This window comes from Ursus maritimus, unplaced genomic scaffold (assembly GCF_017311325.1).
Source record: "Ursus maritimus isolate PB19 unplaced genomic scaffold, ASM1731132v1 scaffold_31, whole genome shotgun sequence".
NCBI classification, from domain to species: Eukaryota; Metazoa; Chordata; class Mammalia; order Carnivora; family Ursidae; genus Ursus; species Ursus maritimus.
Window position 1 is genome coordinate 26,425,917 of NW_024425675.1, and position 24,194 is coordinate 26,450,110.

At 45.0% G+C, this 24,194-nt stretch overlaps 1 protein-coding gene and 1 long non-coding RNA gene across 2 annotated transcripts in view; both read left to right on the plus strand.

The window, feature by feature from the left end:
• Window positions 1-24,194, plus strand: part of SFMBT2 (Scm like with four mbt domains 2) — a 219,042-nt gene that overhangs the window by 4,922 nt on the left and 189,926 nt on the right. Inside the window, exon 2 of the mRNA XM_008705414.2 lies at window positions 19,266-19,411. Within this exon, the coding sequence (XP_008703636.1) occupies window positions 19,315-19,411 (97 nt within the window). The 5' untranslated portion in view covers window positions 19,266-19,314. The remainder of the gene's footprint in view (window positions 1-19,265; window positions 19,412-24,194) is intronic.
• Window positions 20,660-23,525, plus strand: LOC121106321. The gene is made up of 2 exons (XR_005838949.1): window positions 20,660-21,586; window positions 22,224-23,525. It is a non-coding gene; the product is annotated as an uncharacterized LOC121106321 (long non-coding RNA).

Here is a 24,194-nt window from a genome sequence, read left to right on the forward strand (position 1 = left end):
TACCCTAGAGGAGAGTGCACCCGACCACCCTGTTTTGATGTGTTTTGTTCTAGAAGTGCCGGCTGAGAGCTGCAGGGCTGAGAAGTGAGTATTTCCCCTTAGGGTTCCAGCACCTTGAACCTCTAACAGGCCATCCCGCTGGGGCCTGAATTTCACTAATGATGGAAGTCATTGATCTGAGAGAGCTTTTTCCTCTTCCTGTGGTCTTGCAGAAACCATGGACTGTTTTTTTTTTTTTTTAAAACTTGGTGGGTATCAATATTTAGTTCTCATGATTCTTGCTTAAAAAGAAACAAACAAATAAGAATAGGTTCCTGAAGGAAGAGAAGAGCCTGCGTAATCTCAGGATTGGCCTCTCTATTCGCTTTTTATCATAAGATCTTCCTTTGCTGGCCTGGGAGTACTGAAGGTTTATCAAATCCCATTTCTGCCTGCTCTCGCTGAGGTGGCCTTGTTCACCTTTCTTCAGTTCCCCACAAAGGACATGCCATGTCTGAGAGGTGCTGAGTACGGGAACATTGCTCTGAGCAGTAAGTGAATGAGGGTTCCATTTCATTGGTACAGGGTGCTTTTGGGGTTGAAGAACCCCGTGCAATGGAAATGTACACTTTTGCAGGGCCTCTACTTACACCGAAAAGTCTTTGTCAGGGTATCAAAGTGAAAGAGTTCTTTTTATCTTTCTCCTCTTCCTCCTTGTCGCCCTCTTCTTCTTAGTAATTTGTACAGAATGGCCTGCTGTGGGGATTGGAATGACCTCCAGTTCTAGTGTTCTAGGTTTGGACCTTTTTCTGATAGTATTTCACTATTTGGAACTGGGAGTTAACAGTGTCGTGGTCGTAAAGAAGAGCTTGTAAAGGATTTTTGTGCCAAAATGAAATTAGGATGTGTAATTCAAGGCACATTTTGTGTTTTTTCTAACTGTTCTTACGTCTGCATTGCCTCAGTACTGCCTTACTGTCCCTATTCTACAAATATGGGGGGAAAATTAGGGGACTTATACTTGTCATAACAAACCAACCTGTGCATTCACTGGTAACCCAAGATCGAACCACCTGATTTTGTAAGGAAGATTCCTGACAGAGGAGGGGACAGAAGCAGAAGGCCTGGGATCTACTTCAGAGATATTTCTATCCAGCTGTATGACCTTGGACCACTTATGGCATTTTTCTGAGCCTCAGCTTCCTTATCTACAAAATAAGGGCATCAGACTGGAGTCTCACTCAGAGATCTCCGTGCTTCTAGGGGGAAAAGAATCAGTGATTGAACACATCTTGGTAGGCGTGCTCAAGTGATTCCTCTTTCAGATCCATGCCTGCAAAGTACAGTGAAAGCACTGCAGGCCTTGGTGAAGGCCGTGGCTCAAGAAGACGTTTGTGGGAGCAGTTGGTGGGTTGTAGTTCCCTCTGCAGGGGTAAAGTGCTGGCATTGTTGAGGGAAAGAAGCTGCACATGGGGGCAGGTTTTATTCATGCCCTGGAAAAGGTGAGGTGTAGCGATGGAGGTACACAGAAATATAGCCTTCATATAGAATCTTTTAACTTTTTTTTTTTTTTAAAGATTGATTTATTTTAGAGAGTGAGCACGAGTAGAAGGGGCAGTGGGACTCGATCCCAGGACCCTGAGATCATGACCTGAGCCAAAACCGAGTTGGACGCTTAACCAGCGGAGCCCCCTGGGCACCCCAGCCTTCATCTGTAATCTTGATAATAGCGTGGGCTGAGTTAGGTCATTGTGGTTTTGAATTGAAGTCGTAAAGCAGTACCTGATTCAAGGATGCTTTAGTAATTCCTAGGACTAGAAGGGACTATTCCATGTAGCCCTCTGAACCCCACTGTGCAGACAGGGTGAGTGCTGGGACCTCATTCGCTAGTATTTATAGTGTGCATGGGTGACTGTGGCCTCCTGGTAGCTTAGGGAGTAAAAGAACTAGATCTGATGTTGCGTTTACCATTCCTGCTCTCTATTTTTTAATTTAATTTAATTTTTTAAATTTTATTTTCCTTAAAGATTTTATTTATTTATTTGTCAGAGGGAGAGAGAGCACAACCTGGGGGAATGACAGGCAGAGGGAGAAGCAGGCTTCCACTGAGCAAGGAGCCCCACTCAGGACTCGATCCCAGGACACGGGGATTATGACCTGAGCTGAAGACAGATGCTTAACCGACTGAGCCACCCAAGTGTCCCCATTCCTGCTCTTTAAGTTGGGCCACTAGGCAGTACAGTTGACCCTTGAAAACATAAGGGTTAGGGGCAACAACTCCCCCCACCCACCCCAGTCGAAAATCCTTGTGTCACTTGACTCCCTAAAAGCTTAACTATTAATACCCTGCTATTGACCAGAAGCCTTACCAATACTGTGAACAGTTGATTAATACGTATTTTATATTTGTATTATATGCCGTATTCTTACAATAAAGTAAGCTAGAGAAAAGAAAATGGTTATTAAAATCCTAAGGAAGAGAAAATTTATTTATAGTAGTATACTTTATATATATATAAAATAATCCGTGTGTCAGTGGACCTAGAGTTCAAACCTGAGTTTAAGAGTCAGGTGTAATTCCTCTCTTATCTATAAGACTAGAAATGTCCTGGACAACTCCTAAGAAAAATGATCTTGTTGGCCAAAATAAGCATTGGCTGGGTTGAAATCAGTGTGAACGAGACAGGACTGTATATTGTAAACAAGGGAAGGTATTCAGTTTAGAGCTTGCAGTACAACAAGGGATATTACAGGATTCATATAAAGTCACTGAACAAGATTCTGAAGGCTCGGTTTTGCAGGACCATGTCAGTGGTGTTGTGATGGAAAGATGTCCGCATCACACTCCCCATCTAGTTAGCCCCTAATGAGTTTTAAAACATGATTATGTTTCACCATATACTGATCGTTAGGTCCCTTGTGTTTTGATAAGATGACATTTGCTAATCAAAAAGTTTTATTTTTTTTGTCACTTAGGTTTCTTTTTTTTTTTTTTTTTTTTTTTTTTTTTTTTTTTAAAATTTTTTTTTTTTTTTAAAATATGAATTTTGTTAAAAAAAATTTTTTTTTTTTTTTTGCTTTTGGTTTTTTTTTTTTTTTTTTTTTTTTTTTTTTTTTTTTTAAAGATTTTATTTATTTATTTGACAGAGACAGCCAGCGAGAGAGGGAACACAAGCAGGGGGAGTGGGAGAGGAAGAAGCAGGCTCATAACGGAGGAGCCTGATGTGGGACTCGATCCCAGAACGCCGGGATCACGCCCTGAGCTGAAGGCAGACGCTTAACCGCTGTGCCACCCAGGCGCCCCTTGTCACTTAGGTTTCTATCCTTGTGATAAGATAGATGTTTTTGACACTGATTAAACAAAGAATCCATTGTACTTTTCTGTTTCATTCTTTTTGATTTTCTTAAAAAAAAAATGACACATTGCGTAGATATAGTGCTTGTGAGAGCATATGGTGATATTTGTAGAATAAGGCTAATAGAAGACCGTTTTGGGGCTGGTGGGACAGGGGAAGATGGGGCAGATTTTTATCCTGTGATTTTTTTTTTTTCCCCTGAAGTTTGGTCGGCTGAGAAAAAAAAAAAATCTTTTGTTATTATTATTTTTTAATATTTTTAAGTAATCTCTACGCCCATCCTGGGGCTCAGACTCACGACCCTGAGATCAAGGGTCCCATGTTCTCCAGACTGAGTCAGCCAGGCACCCTGGAAAAAATAGTCTTATAGAAAGTTATTAAGGTGTACCATGTCTGTTTTCTCCTAAGTTTAACAAGTCCCCCCCCCCCCATTTCAGTTGAAACGGAGGTATGAACTGCATCACTTTAAGGTATAATTCAAGAGTCTGAAATTCCAAGTACCAGTTCCCACCGAGTCTCATTTTAAATATAATTTAAGTAGGTGCTCATTTAAAAACTGGACATTTGGATCTATAGGTCCGGGGATTAATGATGAAAGGACTGTGGAGTTAATAAGATTTGGAATGAGTGGTTTGCTGCAGATGCTGTTAAAAATAAAAATAATTTCTTATTTAAGCATCAGCTGCTTTCCAGCCCCTGTACTTACTGCTTTGTATTTTTATATTCTCTATTTTATGGGATTATCACCCCATTTTACAGATGAGACTGAGGCTTTAGAGAGCCCAAGTAACTTGCCAGCATGTTAGAGCAAGAGAGAGAGTGAGGATTCGAATCCTAGTCTTACATCGTCTTGCAACTGTAATTATTGTATATTGATTATTTACTCTGTGTGAGACACTGCCTAACACTTTAAATGTGTTAGCTTACTTCATCTTTACAGGTGCGTGCTGTTACCTTTATTTGATTGATAAGGAGATCGAGTCTTTGGAGAGGTTCTAGGGTATCATATAAATAGGGTTTGTTTGTTTTTTTAAACTTGATTTGCCATGCAGGAAGACTAGCGCATTTTCTGTTTGCATTTATTTCAGATGGTCATGGGAGAGCAGAGCCTTTCCGTGAAGCTAAAATCTCTGTTTTTAAATGTAGAAGTGAAAACATTCAGTGTCCTGGGTTGGGATAGAATGTTGCTCCCTGTCACGTGAATTGGCCATTACAGTTTTGAAAAGGGTTGCATTTCTGAAATTTCAGCTTAATTAAAAGGTAATTGGTTTTCAGACACATCTGTTGGCTATTTTTCTCTCCTCTCTGAAAGACATTCCCACACTAGTATAGGTGAGAATAAATGGAAACATTCTCAAGTTGTGGACAAGTGGAGAGTCGAACTCCAAAGGACCTTGGGACAGCGGGGGAAGAGAGGTAGAATTTTCCCTTCTAAGTAGTTTTTCTTTTCTTTTCTTTTTTTTTTTAAGGACTTTTTTTTATTTATTTGAGAGGGAGAGAGAGTGTGCACAGGCAGGGGGAGCAGCAGAAGGAGAGGGAGAAGCAGACTCCCTGCTGAGCAAGGAGCCGGATGCAGTCCTGCATCCTAGGACCCTGGGATCATGACCTGAGCCTAAGGCAGACGCTTAACCACTGAGCCACCCTGGCACCCTCAGTCTTTTACTATGTTCCTGTTTTCTCCCATAGAAACAGAACTTCAGAGTAGCTCCTTGTGTGAGGCCTGGGAGAGCACGGTCTGTCTTGTGCCCACTCTGCTCTTGTCAGCGGCTCGTGCACGTGGTGAGGTTGACCTCAGGCTCGGAGCTGGCCATCAGCGCTGCGTCACTGTAGACAGGCACGGATTAATTTCACCTCCTTTAAAGCTCAGGAGAAGCTGTCAAGTTTTGCCGAATCAAAGCAAGCAGGACTTTGCTGGAAATCGGGTTTTGGCATTATTTTAGGAAGTGCACTCAAGGTAGATAAGCCACGGTTTGATGGTTAGAGTGAGCCAGGCTTAGGGTTTCAGAACTCCTGGTCTGCCTCCAAGATGGGGTGTGTGTGTGTGTGTGTGTGTGTGTGTGTGTGACCTTGGCTAAGTCACTTTCCTTTAATCCTCCCTCCACTTCCAGTTTTCGATTTTTCCTGCCCTGAATGGCAGAATTCTTGCTAGGTACAAACATATTTTACAAACCGGCTTTGAAAGGTAAAAGCCAGGCTTACTTCTACGGATCTGTGACAAATACGCTATCTTTTTTTGTTAGAGAAAAAAATATTTCCCCTACATTCTTTACGGTTGCAAAGGACGCATTTACTTCCCACCTCTACGTTGGAAAGGATGTTTACCTCTGGGTGGTTTAAAAACAACAACAAAAAAACCCACTCTTCGGTAGTCGTCCTCTTGAGTATTCAGTCGTAGTCATCTTGTCTGTGTGCTTAGCAGACACTCACTGGACATGCAAAGGAAGAGGGGATCTGTCATTGGATATAAATGACGCCAACTGGTGCATGGCATGGGCTAGAGGTCCTTCACAAAAGAACGCAGACATCCCTAAGAGACCGTTCTAGCCAGGCTTCCAGTTGGTACTTTTGCTGAAAGAGACACATTGCTTCTCCAGCACGGTGGAGAGCTTGCAGAAACATCCCATCAAACGAATGGAGAGAAGGGACAGAAAAAGTCAGGGGGACCTGGGGGGTGGGGAGGGCAAAACACACTGCCAACATTTCGGTTGGATCCCTGTGGAGTTTGCATTTATTCCTGCAGGGAAGAGACTGGATTTGCCTTTTGAAGGGTGGAGAAATGGGAAGAGTGGGAAAGAGCCTGGAGCGTGGAGGTTCCTGGGGAGGAAGAGGAGGGTTTGGAAGTAGTTAAACCTGCACGGTGTGAACAGCAGGACGGAAGTCATGAATAGGGCAGGAAGTCCAGACTGCAAATATGTACTTTTCCGGGAAGCCTCCTTGTCTTATGCATTCATATCCTTGTTGATATTAACTCACTAAATTACACTTTATCTGCTTTAATCATACTTACTCTTTTGTACTTACCATGTTTTATTTGTAAACGGACAAATGACAGATGTGAAATCACTACTCCAGCCTCTGGCTGGCTGTTGCTTTTGCTCATTTTGCTCAAACTGCTTGGCCATGATTGACACTGACATGTCAGCCCGATTTTGGTCTCTGAACACGGCATCCTCATTCTACGTGTTTTGTCTTTGCTCGTATCCCTTGCAGTTCTCAGCCATCGTTTTCCACATGGCCTAGTTACGCAGAGGCTTTTGAAGTCCCAAGTGTGTACAAGATGTGTGTTTGAGAGACTTACCTCCCAGCTTTTTTGATTTTTTTTTTTTTTGGTGTTCTTTTTGGGGGGGCGGTGGGGTGGGGGTGATTTTTCAGATGTTTATCTGGTGGTAGGTGAGATTCTTTAGGCATCAGTGTTTTGTCATGCATTTCCAAGGACAGGGCTTTCCTATTCGAGTGGGAGCAGGACATCGCCAGGCCCGGAATCTTGCGAGAAGCACTAACATCAGTGTGCTAGTGAAACAGAATGCTGTGGGTAATGTTTTGTTTTGAAGCTGACAGTTTCTGAGATCCTCCAAGGCCTTGTGCCCTGGTGTACGTAACCCCTGCCAAGTGTCCGTCCCTGATGTCAGGTAAGGGGAGGTGACATCCGCTAGTCCAGGAAAATGGCCACCTCTGGAATCAAACCCACCAGGCATGGTTCTCTGTGCTGACGTTCCGCTTGGAGGAGGCAGGATGGCTCTAAGTGGAGTAGCAGAGAGTATATTGAGCCTCATTTTGGCCCTTGTCATTCATTCTCTTTAAAACTTGAACCGAAATATGACTTCTCCTTTCCAACTAGCTGCAAAATGCAGAGCACCTTCCCCCTTTCCACTCCTCTACGGCTACGAACCTCAGTGCTTTAATGCAGTTTATCCGATTAAGTCTGTGAGTACCCAGCTGGGCATTTAGGTCGTGACCCACCTTTTTTTACGAAAGCTTTCGGGATCCAGCTCAGACCATGGGTAATATTTTGGTTTTTGAGTCTTTTTTCCATTCGAGGGGAGGCTGTATTACTCTCTCCTCCCATATACACACTTTGTTTTAATGTGGAAGGTCCGTGAAAACCCAGATTCCCTGAACTGCGTGCCTGGAAAGCAAGACTTTTTAGAACAGGCCCCGTGTTTGGCAGGTGAGAGCAGTGTTGCTTGCTGCGGTTTGAAGGCCAAGAGTCCATTCTGGTTACTGATCGTTCCATTTCAGCATAAAGCCCAGATCTGTGTTCATTACATTCCCCATGTTCTGTACTAACCAAGCTAAATTAGGGTGTTTTTATTGACTTTGCATAACGATATGCAGTTGGACGCCACTGGAGTCAACTTCCTTCATGCATTTAAATGATATGATTTATAAAATTTGATTTATGCCCAATTTTATGGTTATATGTATGGCTTCAAGTAAACACCTGAAATGCTCTTTAGTTGTTTTATGAATCCCTGAGGAGATTGCACAGCTCTCCGGGCTGGCTTCCATTAGACACTTTGAAGTGTGTGGCATTGCTCAAGCATCATTGCTTTGCCTCTCTGTTGCTTGAAGTAACCGATACGTAAAACCCCCTCAGAAAATTAGGTGCTGATGATTAGACATAATCTACGCATGTCTAGCTTACACAAGGATCCCGCGTCAGAATTCTTTGCTTTTTGAGTTCTCGCGATCGTACGTCCGACACATGGGCTGGTGACTTCCGCACATGGGTGTGTAATGTGGGAGACACATCTCCTGTCAGATGCGAAGGATGCTTTGGTTTTGGCAGAGGCTTGACCGGATGCTCTCATTCATTCCAGTCTTTGTAGGTGGACAGGGAAACCCCAGGGTGCGTTTAAGATGTCAGGGCCACGTGGGACGATGTTGGCGCTAATTCTAAAACTCATGCTTTCTTATCGTAAGGCCCTTCCCGGCTCTTCTGTGTAAAGTATCTCGTGTCAGTCATAGACTCACCTGAGGATGTTTTTAACTTTGTCTTGGAAGCAAATTTCTGGTGCAAGAAACTCTTTATCCCCACCTGGATGCGAAGACCTATTGCACAATAGATTCCATTGGGGATTTCAAGGCCCTGTCGTTCTTTAGAGCAAGTAAGTAGTTAACAGTCCCTAAATAATCTGTAGGTAAATAGTAAATAAGTAAGTGAACTTCTGAGAGGGTGCATAACTTGTCTGCCCTTTGCTTGGGTTTTCTTGAGCAGGTAGCTGGGGAGGCTGACATGTTTCTCGTGTTGCACAATGCCCCTTTGGAAGCACTGATTTCGTTCACCTTGTACTCTCGAGTAATACACGCCGTTTGATTGGGGGGTTAGGAGGTGACAGTGAAAACCATGAATTAGAAGACATGGCATGTTATTGTGGGGACCGCAGGCTGCCGCCAGCCCTGGTGTTTACTCCTGGAGTACCTATTATCTCCCACATATCTTATTTCCCAGGATTGAGGTATGAATCTGATTGTAAAAAATCAGCATTTCTTATGCGGGGGCAGCAATTTGTGTCAGATTTCAATCTATTTAGAGTGAAAACCAACAATGCCCGGTTGAAAAATGGCCAGCAAATTGCTGTCCTAATCAAGGTAAATCAAGCTCTGAGCATATGGCAGATGGCAGAATTCCAGAAGCCTTCTGCCCCAAAGAATCACTTCAGCTCACTTGATGATGGAAGCAGGCAGGACCTGTCTCTTCTTCGAAAGGCTGAGTGTTGGCTCTTACGCATAAGGAGGGGATGGGCGCAGTCAGGCGTTATTAGCGGGGTGAGCCGGTGACAGGGTGGATATAATTAGAAGGAGGCTCTCCTTGATAATAGCGCCTGGCACTTGACATGGCTTTTCTTCTTCAAAGCCATTTACAGGTATGGTTCTTGTAGCTTCTCTCGCCATCCTGGGCTGTTATTTGACTGTTCATTTGCATGTTGCTTCTTCCAAACATGGAAGCAGTGATTTCCACAGATCAGATTTGGGACAAAAATTAGGTTGTGCATCCTTCAGCATCCTCTGATATTTTCCGCTTTATTTGAAATATGTTGAAAGGTCGTAGCTCAGATTAGGTGTCCTGTGCTCATTTCAAGATTCCCGGAGTATGAAATGAGGCTGTTTTCTCTGCGATTTAGACATGCTAGATATCCATGGGCAGCTAGAGCATGTCTGGAATTTCATAAGCTTTGAGTTTAGACCTTCACATTTTATTTTCTATCCGGAGAATATTCGCTTTTCTAAGTCATGTGAAGAAACGAACAACGGCAAAGCTTTTCCCACTTGGGAGTAGCACACGTGAAATTATGAGTATGTTCATTAGTTACATTACAAGTTTCTTGAACTACTCTGAGGCAGATCACTTTGAAAAGTCTGGGTAACTTTAAAAGAAACAGGACATTTCTCTTACCGCTAATATAATGCGGTTCACTGTAGTGAGCCCTTGTGAGTTGCAGCCTTTGGAGGCCGCCTCATGACTTAGGAGAAAAAGCTTCATGTTTTCACCTGAGTTTGCATAATTGTCTCTGCACAGTAAGAGTGTAACATTTATCATGTCTAATAAAACAAAATCAAGATGAAAAAGTGGTCTTTTAGTCAGTAGTGGGGTAAGGAAGGAAGGAAGGAAGAGAATTTGTGGACTCTCGTAAGTGGAGATCTGAAGCTGGAGCTGGAGTCCTCTGTTGCTTTGGATTGAAGAGGGAGATCTTTCTTGGAGCCCACACGTGCCTCATCTCAGGGAAGAAAGGGATTGCGTGTGTTTGAGATGTTCCCTTCTAAACCAGTGACAGTAGGCGGAGACCCCAGTCCTTCTACTGCAGAATATGGGGGAACCCTTTTCAGTGTATGTTGACCAACCTGAGAATACAAGTGTAAAGACACTCATGCTGGGGTTTCCTCTTGGGATGACCCAGAAGACCTCCAGATGGGTTCCCAGGATCGACAGCCTCACCTGCGCTCAGAGATGCCAGCCAGCCCCTCAGTTCCTCCCCCTCCTTAAACAGGAGAAACCACAAACTGGTTACCATGCTTCTGAGGAAGGTGCCTAACATAAAAAGTAGAGGCCAAAACCAACAAAGAGAGAAAAATAACTTATGAAAGAGAGAAGAAAAATCTCTAAAACAAGATCATTAATCACTGCAGGGAAATAATAGCAGACTTTGCATCTGGGTAACAAGAACAGGATAGGGTGGGGAAGGGAGTCCGAATGAGAATTTAAAAAGAGCTTTGTGAAAATAAATTGTAAAGCTCCATAGAAGAGCTAGAGGGAAAAGCCGATGGTTGATCCTAGGTGGAAGATTATAAAAACAGTGACAGAACATAAAAGGAAAAATTAAGCAGATTGAGGAGGCCCGACATTTGAATGAATACTCGGGAGAGAGAACAGAAAACAGAGATGAGGAAATCAGCAGTAATTCGAGAAATTATCCCAGTGCAAGAACATGAATTTCAAACTTGAAAGAAGTCGGTGTGCCCTGAAGCCACAAGCACATCGTAAGTAGGCACGTCATTGAGAACTTTCAGCTCAAAGGCCCGGGTAACTGGGCTACTGCCAGCCTTCCCCGGTGGAAGCTGGGAGCCAGTGGACAGAAGCCCTTAAAACTCTGCCAGAGGATGTTTTTTCCGCCTCAGAGTTTGTTTGTTTTTTTTTTAAGATTTTATTTTCTTTATTTGAGATAGAGAGCAAGTGAGAGAGAGAAAAAGCAAGAGCAGGGGGAGCAGCAGAGGCAGAGGGAGAAGCAGACTCCCCACCGAGCAGGGAGTCTAATGCAGGACTCCATCCCAGGACCCTGAGATCATGACCTGAGCCGAAGGCAGATGCTTCACCGACTGAGCCACCCAGCCGTCCCCTTGACCTTGGAGTTTTTTTACCCACTTAAACTACTGGTTGAAACGTGAGGGTCGGTAACGACATTTTCAACCATGCAAGGCCTCATGCTTTCCACCTAAATCCTTTCTTAGGGAGCATACCTCCCCAAAAGAGAGAAATGCGAGAACGGGGAAGACCTGGGACCCAGAAGAGAGGACGTGTTAGGAAGGAGCGAGAGGCAAGGTCTCAGGATGGCATCTGCCAGCCAGGCATAGAAGGTAGTCTGGATGGGAGCAGAACAGAGGCCCTGGTGGAAAGTTCTTGAGATGAAATTAACAAAATGCCTATATATCTCAATTTATTGAGAGAATTAGACAGTGAGTGGAAACGTTGCATTTGAATGGGTGATAAGTATGTTAAAACTGAAGACGTGCAAAGAACAAGATCACAACTGAGTCCAGAGCAGAGTTGTGCGAGGAAGGGGAAGCAGTCCCAGCGTGCTGCAGGGTCAGCTGGGATGTCTTCACAGAGCTGCTAGAGTCACACCTGTTAGGAGGGGAAGGGCGGGGAGGGAGGGAGGGAGGGAGGGAGGGAGAGCAGACCGAGTGCTAGCTCATGACTTGATGACAGAAACTGGGAAGTTCATAAGTGAGTTGTCAGAGGTGTGGAGGTGAGCACCGTGGCCAACAGCCAAGGGGTTTGAAGGAGAAGGGCATTCCTAGGAATGAGGGACACCATGGGAAGAGTCCCTAGAGATTGTACAACCCAGTTTCCTCTTGCTTTTTGAGAACAGTGACCTGGAAAAAATAATTCGGCCAGATACATAGATCCGAAGAGTCAACATGATGCCTTCCTGGTAAACTGTAATGCTTACCCAACTTTATGGAGAACAGGCTGGCCTGACTTGGGCAGATGGTGTAGCAAAGCTTGACTTTGTGAAATGAAATTGAGGTAACTGGCATTCTATAAGGAACACTACTTATCATGCAAGGCTGTTTAATGCAGAGCTATTTCTGGAAGAACCAACCTTCCCCTCTCCACATGTAAATGACTTTGCAGAAATATAATATCTTTTTTAGCACACCTATGTTAACTATCTCTTGGTGAAGAACTACTTTATCTTTCTCAGCCACCCAGACAAAAATCTTTTCATCAAGCAGTGGTTCTCGGAGTGTAGTGCTCGGACCAGCAGCATCAGGCGGCCCCTGGAAACTTGTTAGAAATACGGATGAATGGGCAGTTCTCCCGATCTGTGGATCAGAGACTCTGGGGATGGGGCCCGGCCGCCTGAGTTTTGACAAGCCCTCCGGGTGATTCTGTTGTGCCTTTGGTTTTGAGAACCAGTGGGGCAGTGGGTGGCATTCTAGGTAGTGAGGACCCCCTTGTGTACGGGTTACGCTCACGCCATGAGGCTTACCCACACACCCACAGTGTAGGAGGCCTTGCTTTGCCTTCCCTGGGGACCTCCGCCTCCTTGGGCTTGAAGCACCTTGGTCACCATTGATGCGAACTGTGATTTTTTTTTTTTTAGAAACCAAAGACCACATTTTACATTAGTCTTTGGATAAAAGCTTAGCGTGCATCCTGAGGTCAACAGTGACAATCTAAGCATCATAATCACAGGCTTATAAAAAGGAGGCACAACCCTGTAGGGTGTGTTTGTTGGGATTTGGGCCCTGAGTGGGAGTGGTGTAGACGAGATGAAGCCTACTTCCCTGTGAAGCGGTGGCAGGAGCAGACACCGCGCCAGGCTCCCTTTCTGTCTTGCCTCACTTCTCCAGGAGGCTCACATGTGTGTGATCACAGGTGTCTCTGAGGGTGAAGGGCAAGCACATGCCCTTCCACTTGGAGTGGAACATAATCACTCTGCAGACTAACACTGGCACGACCACATCCAACTCCTTGACCATTTACTCCTCCCTGTAGATGATGGGGAGCTCGGATGTTGAGCAGAGGAGGGACAGTGAACTGTCTTTGATGCACAGACGTTTCTACCCTGTGCCTTTCAGATACACGGTATTCCGTTCACGGTCAGTGCCACGTGATGATAAAGTCCTAGGAGACTGTGTTTCAGGCCGTGCAAAATCACGGTCATCCCTTTATAAACCAGCCCTAAAGGACTCCAAATTTAATGGCTGCTGAACTAAGGGGGAATATATGGACACGAGTCATACTTCTGTTTCTCTGAATTTTCTTATAACTCAAGGAAGGCTTGATGCACGAAAGGATAGCCTTGTATGTGTAAGGATTTAATATATGATAAAGACAGAATGTGGAAGCCCAATGGGATACAAATGGATTAATACCCGTGTGTGTGTGTGTGGGGGGGGGGTCAGCCCAGAGCCACACCTCACAGAAATTGTACAGAAATTCTCCCTGTGTTAAAAAAGTTAAGTGTAAGCCTTGGACTCCCAGAGAAGTTAGACTTCTGGTGTCTCAGGGTGGGGGGAGGGCTTTTTGAAAATACAACTTTTAGGGGCGCCTGGGTGGGTCACTTGGTTAAGCATCCAACTCTTGATTTAGGCTCAAGTCATGATCTCAGGGTCGTGAGGTCGAGCCTCACATTAGGCTCTGTGCTGGGCATGGAGCCTGCTTAAGATTCTTTCTCTCCCTCTGCCCTTTCCCCTCTCTTATCTCTCTCTCGTAAAAAAAATATATATACAATTTTTAGAAAAATCAAGTGAATGGTTGGATTTGACTGAGTTAAGAAAAAGAACTAATATTCTATCAAAAACTAATATTCTATAAAAGGCAGGTTGGGGAAGATATTTGTAATGGTTTTGTGATGTAGAATATGGAGCACTCTTAAAAGTTACATGGAATACCAACAGTTAAAATATGGGAAGAATATGAACAGGGTTATCACAGGAGGATAGCATGTTACAATGGCAGGAGGCTGTTTTTTTAATGCCACATTGAGAAAGGGGAAAGGAAATGTGGTTGATGGTCTGGAGGGGATTGGCTACAGATATATTCTGTTGTCACTGCTAGGACGGTCTAAGTGAGGTGCAAGTGAGTCCTGCGAGCTGGAGAGCATTTGAGCCGCGTGGATCCTGAGGCTTAGATCTATTCCTGCATTTGGCCCCTTGTCTCACCTCTGGGATTCCATGTGAAGGAAGTGTCCGAGGTGCCTAGCGTTTATGGCTGAGTATGATCAGCACAGCACTGCAGATGATGGGGAAAAAGAAAAATACAGTTTAATGGTCAGTAGGAGGGGAATGGTAAATAAATTACCCTATTCATATTATAATAAAAATTGCGCAACCATTTCGAGTCATGTTTTCAAGGAATTTTAACGACGTGGGGGAAATGCTTTCTGTGTAATGGTAAATGAAACATGAATTAAAATTCTAAATTCTACGCGACCTCAGACCCCGCAGAGAAGCTGTCAGGAGGAGATACTATCCAAATAAAAGCAATTATCCCTGGGTGTTAGAATGACAAGTGATTTTCACGTGTTCCTTCGTAATTTTATTGTCGTAGATTTCTACAGAATGTGTATACCTTTTGTGGGAAGGAAGAAAGTAAATATTGTTGGAAAAGTGCAAGTGTGATGTGTCATTTGCCAAAATAAATACATTTTGCGGTCGCCTGTGTAAACAAAAGCCTTGTCACTTGTCCTTACAGAATAAAGTAAGGTCTAACTCTGCCACTCACTGATGTGGCTTTCTTTTTGATATTTATAATGTTACCCTTGAGTTCAATTTAAAATGATTGATTTGGTGCATTTAAATTGATGTCTTAACTTTACAGCCCCCAACTCCATTTTTACAGTGTCTGGACAGGGGCAAGTGCATAGAGCCGAACCCCTAAGACGTCATAAAAACTTCAGCAAACTTTTCCCCTTCTAATAAGTATTCTTTAAGCCATTGATACTTGAGTGATTTCTTAATAGTTACATTCATGGACTTTTCTTTTTCCTTCCCAGAAAAACTTTATGCCTGATTACAATTTTGAGCTTGGATGGTTTTCCTGAGTTTATAGATGAATGAAAAAGGAAGTGATTTTAGTGGGACGCACATGCGTTACCTTCTTAGATCGTTTCTTCTTTGAAATTATATTGGTGCAAAAATGCAGCACATTCTATAAAAACCTGCTACATCGGAACCTTTGCTGTGAAATGTTTGTGGAGTTTCACAGGGAAGCTGTTAAGTCTCTTTTTGAAGTTTCTTAGGTTTTAAAATTCCTGCGTTCTCTTTTAATTAATTTGCTATTGTTAAATTAAAACTTTTAAGAGAGCCGAGAATTGATGGTTATTTAGGACATGCTCCAAATTCAGATATAGTGAAGTCTGGCTTACCTGTGCAGTGGGCTGGCTGTGCTCCCTAATACGGCAGCCGTATTAATTAAAACTGAAATTGAAATCCTCTTTCACGCTAGCTGCATTTCAAAGGCCCAGTAGCCACATGTGGCTGCTGGTTACTGTATTGGACCTTGCAGGTCTAGAAAGTTCTACTGGACCTTGCTGGTCTAAAGACAATTCAAAATAGGTAAAAGGCCCTAATAATTCCCATTAGCTCTAGAATACTATCTAGTGAGTGTCCTTCCCCACCCATTTTCTTCCTAGTAAGACTTCCCTTATGCTAAAATTACTTAACCATCTCTGAATATTCTCCAAATGATAGGAGGAGGCAGAAAAGAATTAACAGGAGGGGGTGCTTATTCTTTTACATTTCTTTCAGATAAACAGGTGATCTGAAAAAAGCTCTGGTAGATTCATAGAACTTCAGATTTGAAAAGGGCCCATTGGTTGCATGTAATCAAGCTTTCAGGAGAAGTTTGAAGGAACAGAGAGGTCAAGTAATTTGCCTCAATCACACAGCTCAATTGCGGCCTTGTTACTCTCCAAGTTACTGTAATTGTGTTGTTCAACAACTTTAGAGAGGAGAGGAGCCAATTAGAGTGGGATTAACTTTACACAGGATCACAAGTGTATTGTAAAAAGCAGGAAGTTACCCTTTAAAAACCCAGCTCTGAGCTTTCTTTTCATGTCTTTAAAAAAAAAGGTACTTTCATTAATAGAAAGTTTTACCTTTGGTCTTGAAACTAATATATATTTTAAGAATCAGAATGAAATATGCTTCTTTTTAAAAAAATAGCCTTTTTTGGGGGGGGGGTGAGGGTGTTGGAGGCGGGAAAAGGATTTGCTTTTCAAAATCCTGTTTCCGTTTTGTAGAGATTCTGGGCCAGTGAGATGTGCTCGCCCTACAAAGTCCATTGGAAGTAAATTTCTGTGGAGTGGTTTGCCATTCTCCTGCTTGATGTGGTTTCTCCGATAATGTTGATTTCCGTAGGCACTGCCTAGGTCCTATGCGTGGCAGAGAGTGAGCTGTGGAAGGGGGCTTCTTCTAGGAAGCTACCTCCAAGCTGTGAAGAGATCACCCCTTGTTAATGTGGGGGGATCTCCATGCTCGTTTGCACCATGTCCTGTGAATCGTACTTTCCAAATACGTCCTGCACTTGTTTCCTTCTTTTCTCCCCTGCTGTCCTAGTTCAGACCTTTGTCCACATGGTCCTGTTTCAGTCGTGTCCCTGTCTGACCGTCTGTCCAGCGTACAGCTGCCAGAGTGAGTTTTCTGGAATAGATCTGATCATTGCACTCCCTGCATCGGAATCCTGCGGTGTGTCCTCCTTCCTGCCTGCAGAGTGGAACGCAGGGTTGGAGTCCTCCCTTTGGCACACCATCCTCCTCTCCTTGGGGTTCTGCCTTGAGTCTGTTCTGCTAGCACTTTCTCTGGTTGTGCCCCCCGCCCCTCCATCCTCGTGGTGATCATGGCCCCTGTGCCTTGCTCTCCTCTCCCTCACTGTGTCTCTAGTGTCTCCTGTCGCTGACCAGCTTGTAAGGGGTCAGTGTGTGCCCCCCAGTGGGGATGCCCTCTGTTCGGGCCGTCTGTGATACTCTCTTGGCTCCGAGTGTCCCCCCTCCTGTGTGGTTCAGCTGCTTGTCCTGCCCTCCCAGTGCTTGGTGATCTCCCCGACAGACCCTGGCAGACATCTGTGAGGGAGGCAGTGTTTTGCAGAGGGTGCCGTACCTTCCTCTGGCTGCCCTGTCATTGGTGGGCGTGGTGTCCCCGTCTAGGTGATTGGGTGATGTGCAAGCTCACGCAGACGCTTCCGTCATTGCGGGCAGGTGTGAGTTGCCGGCGGCGTGCTCTGCGCGTGTTCTCACACCAGGCGCTTGTTGGCTCTTGGGTCTCTGGTGGGATGGCCACGCTTGCTTATGCACAAGTGAGTTCTCTGCAGACGGCAGTGGCCATTGCTCCTGGATGCCGACGGCCCTGGGGACTGGTGAGTACCGCCGCCCACTGTAACATCCAGGCCTAGGGCAGGAGTGCTTGTGGGGAGCCCTGGCGGCCTGTCCCGCTCCTGTCCAGTCGGCTGCGTGTAGCCCCACGGGGAGGAGATCTCCAGAACCATGGCTCCCCACAAATTCCAAGGTCTGTGTCATAATAGGAAAAGGAAAGGAGCACTCTTGGGAGAATACAGTTCTGCCTGTCATCCTGTGCGTTATTTTAGCAAACTGATGTCTCTGGGGTAAAATTAACCAGCCTCGATGTACAAAGTGCTGGGTTGGCCAGTGCCCTCTGTTTTACAGCATCTTGGAGCCCATCTATCTGTTACAAGGGTTCCTTTACTTAATCCCTCGTTTTAAAAAAAAACAGCGCTATTTAAAGAAAAATACACTCAGTTTCTATTCAGGTGTAAGTCATGTGTGTGTGTGCCCCCCGTTTCCTTGCACCATCGGTCTTAGACGCTGCTGGAGGGCAGGGTTAGGACCGTTGTGCTTTACTTTCTCAGCCCCACGCAGCGCTCCGGCGAGCATGTGGTATTTACTGGTCCTCGATGTGACATTTAAACAAACCCAAGAAACCATTTCAGCCATCGTCTCGCTGGTCCTGACTTCTGCTCCTCAGACCACACGGCCTCACTTTTGCTTCAGAAAATAGGATAAGCTCCTGTGCTCAGAGACTGCGGAATGAATGAAGGATAATCTCCCAGTTGGTTACGTTTGCCTGATGATTCCTCATTTTGTTTGCTTATCCGTGTACTTATCTTCGTACCAGCAAGACGCATAGGTCGCTGCGGGAAGAACCAGTCTAGACATTTCCGTGGTTCCTATTCTAAAATAGGTATTTTCTTTCTTTGTATTTTGATTGCGAAATGGCTTTTTACCCCTGCCCCCACCGTGTCTGGCATAGTATTTTATACAAACAGGGTAATAAATTCGCGCTGGGTTAAGTTCCCGTGCTGCGTACCTGGTACCTTGTCCGTCTCCTCCGGTAGAGTTTTTCTATGTTTTTCCTCCCATTGCACAGATGACTGACACCCTTTTATGGACCTTTAATTTTGACCAGACCTCAAAATAATTTTCCAGGGAAGTAAACTGAACAGCACCAAAAAGGCTGTGTGCGTGTGTGCGTGTGTGCACGTGTGTGCACGTGTGTGCGTGTGTGCACGTGTGTGCACGTGTGTGCGTGTGTGCACGTGTGTGCGTGCGTGTGTGCATGGTGGTTTAAAAGGCAGTGGTATTCTTAAAAGGCATTTTGCTGTATGAGAGTGACAAAATATTCTATTTATAGGTGTAGAGGCACTATCCTTTTCTTCATCCATCCTTGCCTTTTTGCTGATTTAAACTTTCATCTACGTGTGAAATGAAAGCAGACGTTGAATGCAGGCAAGATTTAAAAGCCCCGCGTGGCTGTGTCTAACCACCAGAGCTGTCAGCGGCCGACCCTCAGGAGTGGCGTGTCTGGCTATTTCATGGGCCGTAACGTAAATGAACTAACTTGTACGTTCTGTGAGAAGCGCCTGCAATTTTACCTGTTTTTCTACCTGTCGTATCAGAATGCAAGTGAAGAATAGCCATGCTATTATAGGAAAGGTCTAATTGGTCAGAAAGCACATTGGCAGAGGTTGATGCTTTAACTGGGTCTGGTGGCGCTTTGCTTGGGACACAGGAGACGTCTCACCGTGTGTGGGTATTTTCAATTATCAACATTACGTGGCATCCTGCATGTTACAATGACGTGGTAGCAGCTCTGATAGGATGCTGTTATTTTGGGGGGACCTTAAAAACAAAGGAATATAATCAAGGTGCTCTGTTTTCTTTTTTTTTCTTTGTTGGTTGCTCTTAGGTAACTCTTGCAGGATGCATTAAGGGAAGAGGAGCCTTACTCACTCGGCATGGAGAGTTTGTCCGCCTGCAGCATGCAGGACCCTTCCTCCTCACCCTTGGAGAAACAGCAAAGTTCAGCGAGCGGTAATGGAGGTCTCGATTCAGGTAGGGCTTTGTTTTCTGGAGCTCTCTCTGACGTTTTGATTTAGTGACCAGTATCTTCCCCAAAATGTTCGGGAAACAACGGGGCAGACATTTCCTGATCTCTCACACTGCCTGTTCCTAGGATTTGCTCTTCCATTTATAAGCATAGAACAGCTTGAAAGTTATGCAGAGTTTGGCTCAAAATTAGTATTTCCTATACTAGACGGAGACGGTAGGTTCCAGTGAGGTGGCAGATCCCTTCAGAATCTCAGTGGTTAATGCAGTAAACGTTTGTCTATCATCGATGCTAGCCCTAGAAAGAGCTGGTGTGCTTTCTATGGATTCATGCCACACCATCTTTTTGTTACGGGGTAAGCAGAGCGTTGAGGGTCCTGAATCAACAGTGACTTGCTCTGGCTCCGAAGACACAGCTGTTACTTTCGCTCAGAACCTCTTGACCGGGACCACTCTCGTGTTTGCACACTGCAAGGGAGATGGGAACCTCATCCCTGTCTCTCACATGCCCAGAGGGACAGAACAGGGGGATCTGCCCAAATAGTGATGCCACTACCTTCTCTCCTCGCCGAAACCTCAAGCACGTCTTTCAGAGATGTGCCTAATGGGAAAGAAGCTTAGGTCATGTGAATCTGTGGTGAAGTTTTTCCTCCCTTCAAGGAATCTAACACCTCACCAGTCTTTGATTGAATTTTAATATTTCATCAATGAATTTATACATGGATCTTTTTCTAAATACTTACACAAGAGTCCGTTTTAAAAAGATACTTCTTTTTTTTTCTTTTTTAAAGGATTGCTCTATTTGCATAACAGCAAATTAAATCAGGACAGCTTAGCTGTCTGGATCGTGAACATTTGCCCTGGTGAATTCATGTATAAGTGTTGATCCTTACTGTAGTGGGAGATTTGACCCTTATCCGAGAAGTCACGATGTTTGTCTTCATATTCTGATGACTACTGCCAATGGCAGTATTACATACGGCTTGATACCATTGAATTTACTGCAGTAACTCAAATTTGTATTTGCGAAAAATCTGGAAACCCCTGAAGTTATCATGTTAGTGTCTGCTTCCGAATCAGCCCAGTTTCCCCACCCGCCCCCTTGGGATTTTTCTGTACGTAAGCTGGAGTGAGGAAACTTCTAGAAGCAGAGCTGAGTCGTTGTCTCCCAGTGGAAGTATGGAGATTCTCTTCTGTGGAAACTCAATCCCATAGGCAGAAGGTTCCCCCTAATTCTACTCTTATTTAAGTACAAATAGGCTTTTTAAGAAAAGTCTGTCTTACGTTTGGTGCATGAGATAACGTTTCCACTTTTGGTTCGCTGGGCTTTCACCGAGCCTTCGCCGAATGCACGTGCCATGTCTGTGACTGCCTCATTTTCAAAGGTGTGTTTTGAAACTGTTTAAAAACCAAACGTGTGTTGACTTTTCATTTTCTTGCACCTGCAATATATCTGTCTAGCTTAAGTAGATTTTGAAGCCCATTGGTAATAATATGGTGTCGGGAAAATTACTTGTGCTGCATTTCCTCGCGGGTAATTCCATGAATAGGGAAGTAGGAGATTTGTTTTGTCACCGGCCAGGCCGGGCTTGTCCCGAAGGCCCATCGTGTGCGCACACTTCACGGTGGCTTCCTTGCTCGTGTGTGATGGGCGGCCTGAATCATATAAGACGTGAAGATCTTTACTAGAAATGGTAGTTCTGAAGGGCTCCAAATGATCTTAACATTTACAGACATGGGCCCCGGAGCTTTTTTCCCCCTTTTGTGGCTGATTTGTCCCTTTTCCTTGGAATTTCTGTAAGCACCTCTGTGTGGAGGAGACTTGTAGATAGTGCCACGCAGAGCGACTCCTATAAAGGGGAAATAAACTTAAGGCAGGGTCTGAACCTCTGTAGAGAACAGAGGCCGACTTGTAGAAACTCATTGTCGTCTTGAACATTGAGTTTGTTAAAACTTAACTCAAGTATGAGTCGTCAGGAAGCTTATTTTCCCCTTCAGTCTGATAATACAGAAAACCGTTCCGGTTCTGGTGTCGGTGGTAGGGGCGTCTGGTTGTGGGGCCCACTGTGACATGCTTGGGGCTGCCACGGGCTGTCTGCCCACGAGCGTTTCGGGTGAGACTCAGTGACCAGAAGAGCAGGAGAAGACACGCTTAGCTGGTTCTCCGTTGACAGAGGACAGGTACGTACGTGGTCCTGAGTTCGAACTGTATGGCAGGCACTCTCTAAGTACTTTATGTGTGTTGACTTGGTTTACCCTTCCATGACCCCACGAAATCGCTGCTTTTATTATCCTCATAGCATAGAGGAGGGAACTGGATGATATGGTGAAGTCACTTGGCTCCTGCATTGGAGCCAGGATTTCAGTTCCGGCGTCTGGAGGCTCGGAAGCAGGTGCTCTGCACACCGGGTCGTACCGCCTTTCTGTGCAGGGCAGAGTCACCTGTGTGCACGTGAGCACGCCCCCTCCACGTGCACACACATGCTTTCTGGGACGCAGGCACACCCCAGCTCCTTTCTGGTCCTTTCCTCCACTTGTGTGCTGTCCCCTCCCCACGTGTGATGGGACACAGGCCCGTCGCTCCCCAGCAGGTGGCTACGCATAGGTGCATGTTGCTCTCCTCTGCCCAGATGACGGGGCCAGCGCCTTCCGTGGTTGCTCCCGGCTGCTTTGACTTGCGTTTCCATGCCCAACCCCAAGCCACTGCGGTTCCTTGCTCAGACGATCCCTGCTCTGACTCGAAAACTTCACCGTACAGCAGTGAGCTCCGAATCTCATTAACTGCTTGTTTATTTTCCGTTTATCCTCTTTTCCTAAGGAAAGCTCAAATCCTAGTTTGACTGGCACCTCAGTCCTGTAAATGAAATGGGCACCACATGAAATGAGTCCTTCTCCCAGGAGCGTGGAGGACGTGGCTGGGATGAGCACAGATGGACGAACGGAAGGTCTCCCCAGTGGACAGGACAGACGGCGTTGTCACCGGGCGCGCAGAGAGGGCTGTGGACCAGAATTGGCTTTCTGGAACTCTCGGCTTCTCCAGCTGCCGTGATAAAAGCAAGCAAAACAATATGCTGACATGGTGATAAATAGACTCCTTGACGTTACTTTTCCAGGCTGGCTAAATGTAATTTCCCGATGAGGTTTGTAGATAAAGTGGTGTTGCACATTTAGACCGGGCAGGCCTCTGAGTAAAGAGAATTATGCTGGGAACGCAAGCTTAGAATCTTTTTTTTTTTTTTGGTGTTAGGAATACATTAACTGGAGTCCCGCAGGCTTTTCTATTCTGGAAGGAAAGGAGTCAACAATCTCGTTAGAAAAATTCAGATTTCTTATTCTTGGTGCCAGGAGCTGGTTCTGTGGTCCTCCAACATGTTCCCTGTTCAAAACAAAACAAAACAAACAAATAGAAGACCAAAAAAACTTCTGTTTAGAATAGTTATTCCTCCCCCTTCCCCCCCCGCTGGGTAATTGGGTGATCTTTGTGTGTTTTCTTTTTTCTGGAAAATCTCTCTGGCCGTCTGCATCGTCTGAATGCAGGTGACTGTCCCCCCTTCTTTGGGGCACGTCCTGCAGCCGTGAACTTGGCCCTCGGCCTGGCCTTGGCCGGCCCTTTCCGAGTGTCCTTCGTGCTGTGAGCCTGTTTAATGCACTCAATGGAACTACTTCTTAAACTTTGCGATGGTATGAACGGACTATCAGCAGTGAAAATCGCAGAGATTTAATGCCTCGCTTTCTCTTCCCGTGTATGTATGAGGAATAGCGAGCTCACGAGAAGGTCTTGTGGCAGGTTTCATTGGCTCCCAAACTGTGGATTCCCCGTTCCTTTATTGGCTGTGGCCACGGACTCTGGCACTCAGCCTCGCGAAGTGAGCTCGCTTTCAGACGGTAAAATCAAAACCCAAGATTTGATTACTTAAAAAAAAAAAAAGGTGCGTGAGCTGCTTGTTTACTCTGCTTTACACTATCAGATGCGTTGCTCACACACCTCAACTTGTAGTGTTCTTTTTCTATCTGTTAGGAAATACGCTGGTCGCATAAATAGCCTTCTGTTTTCCACAACGGGATGGCCACTAATGAGCCCGCCTGTTTTCTTTTAAAATGTGAAATTTTCTTGGTCGCATTTCATGGTCTGTTTTCATGACATCATGGGGAAAAACACTTCCGACTGGTGCCTGGCAGAGGAGGGAGATTGTCAGAGTTTCCCTGATAAAATGTTTATGGGTTTAAGAGGTTTATGAATCAGCTGTAAATATTTGCTCTAGGTTTATGAGACCTCCACTCATAAACGGTGTGTGTGTTTATCTGTTGCTTATTGAAACGTCTGTAGAGAACGGGCTGTTCGGGGAACGTGTGCCTGGAGGACGTGCTATGAGTTACAGGTCAGGAAAGGCCTTGTTGTAGTGACCCTAAATTTTGTGTATGATTTTATTGTTTAAAACTACCAGTGCTGAGCACACAAGCTTTAATTTTTAAAATCCCATTCCAGGGTTGACTTTTAAGTGTTTTCTGTGGACCGTAGAATGTGGAGAACAGCTCTCTCTGCAGAAATGTTCTTAGGAACTCGCTGGGGAGTCACTGGGGGACCTTTCCGTCTCTTGGTGACTTGAATGAACACCTGAGCGAGCCTGAAAGCTGTCTAGCGCCTGTTTATGGCAGGAAAAGAAACATGGTTTGTAATGAATTAAAATTTGGTTTTGGGTAGAATGCTAGTAGCCTCGACTGGAATTGTATGAAGAGTGAAGAAACTTAGCGAGTGGTTTCGAAGCTGAAGCTGAAGCTGAGAAATTTA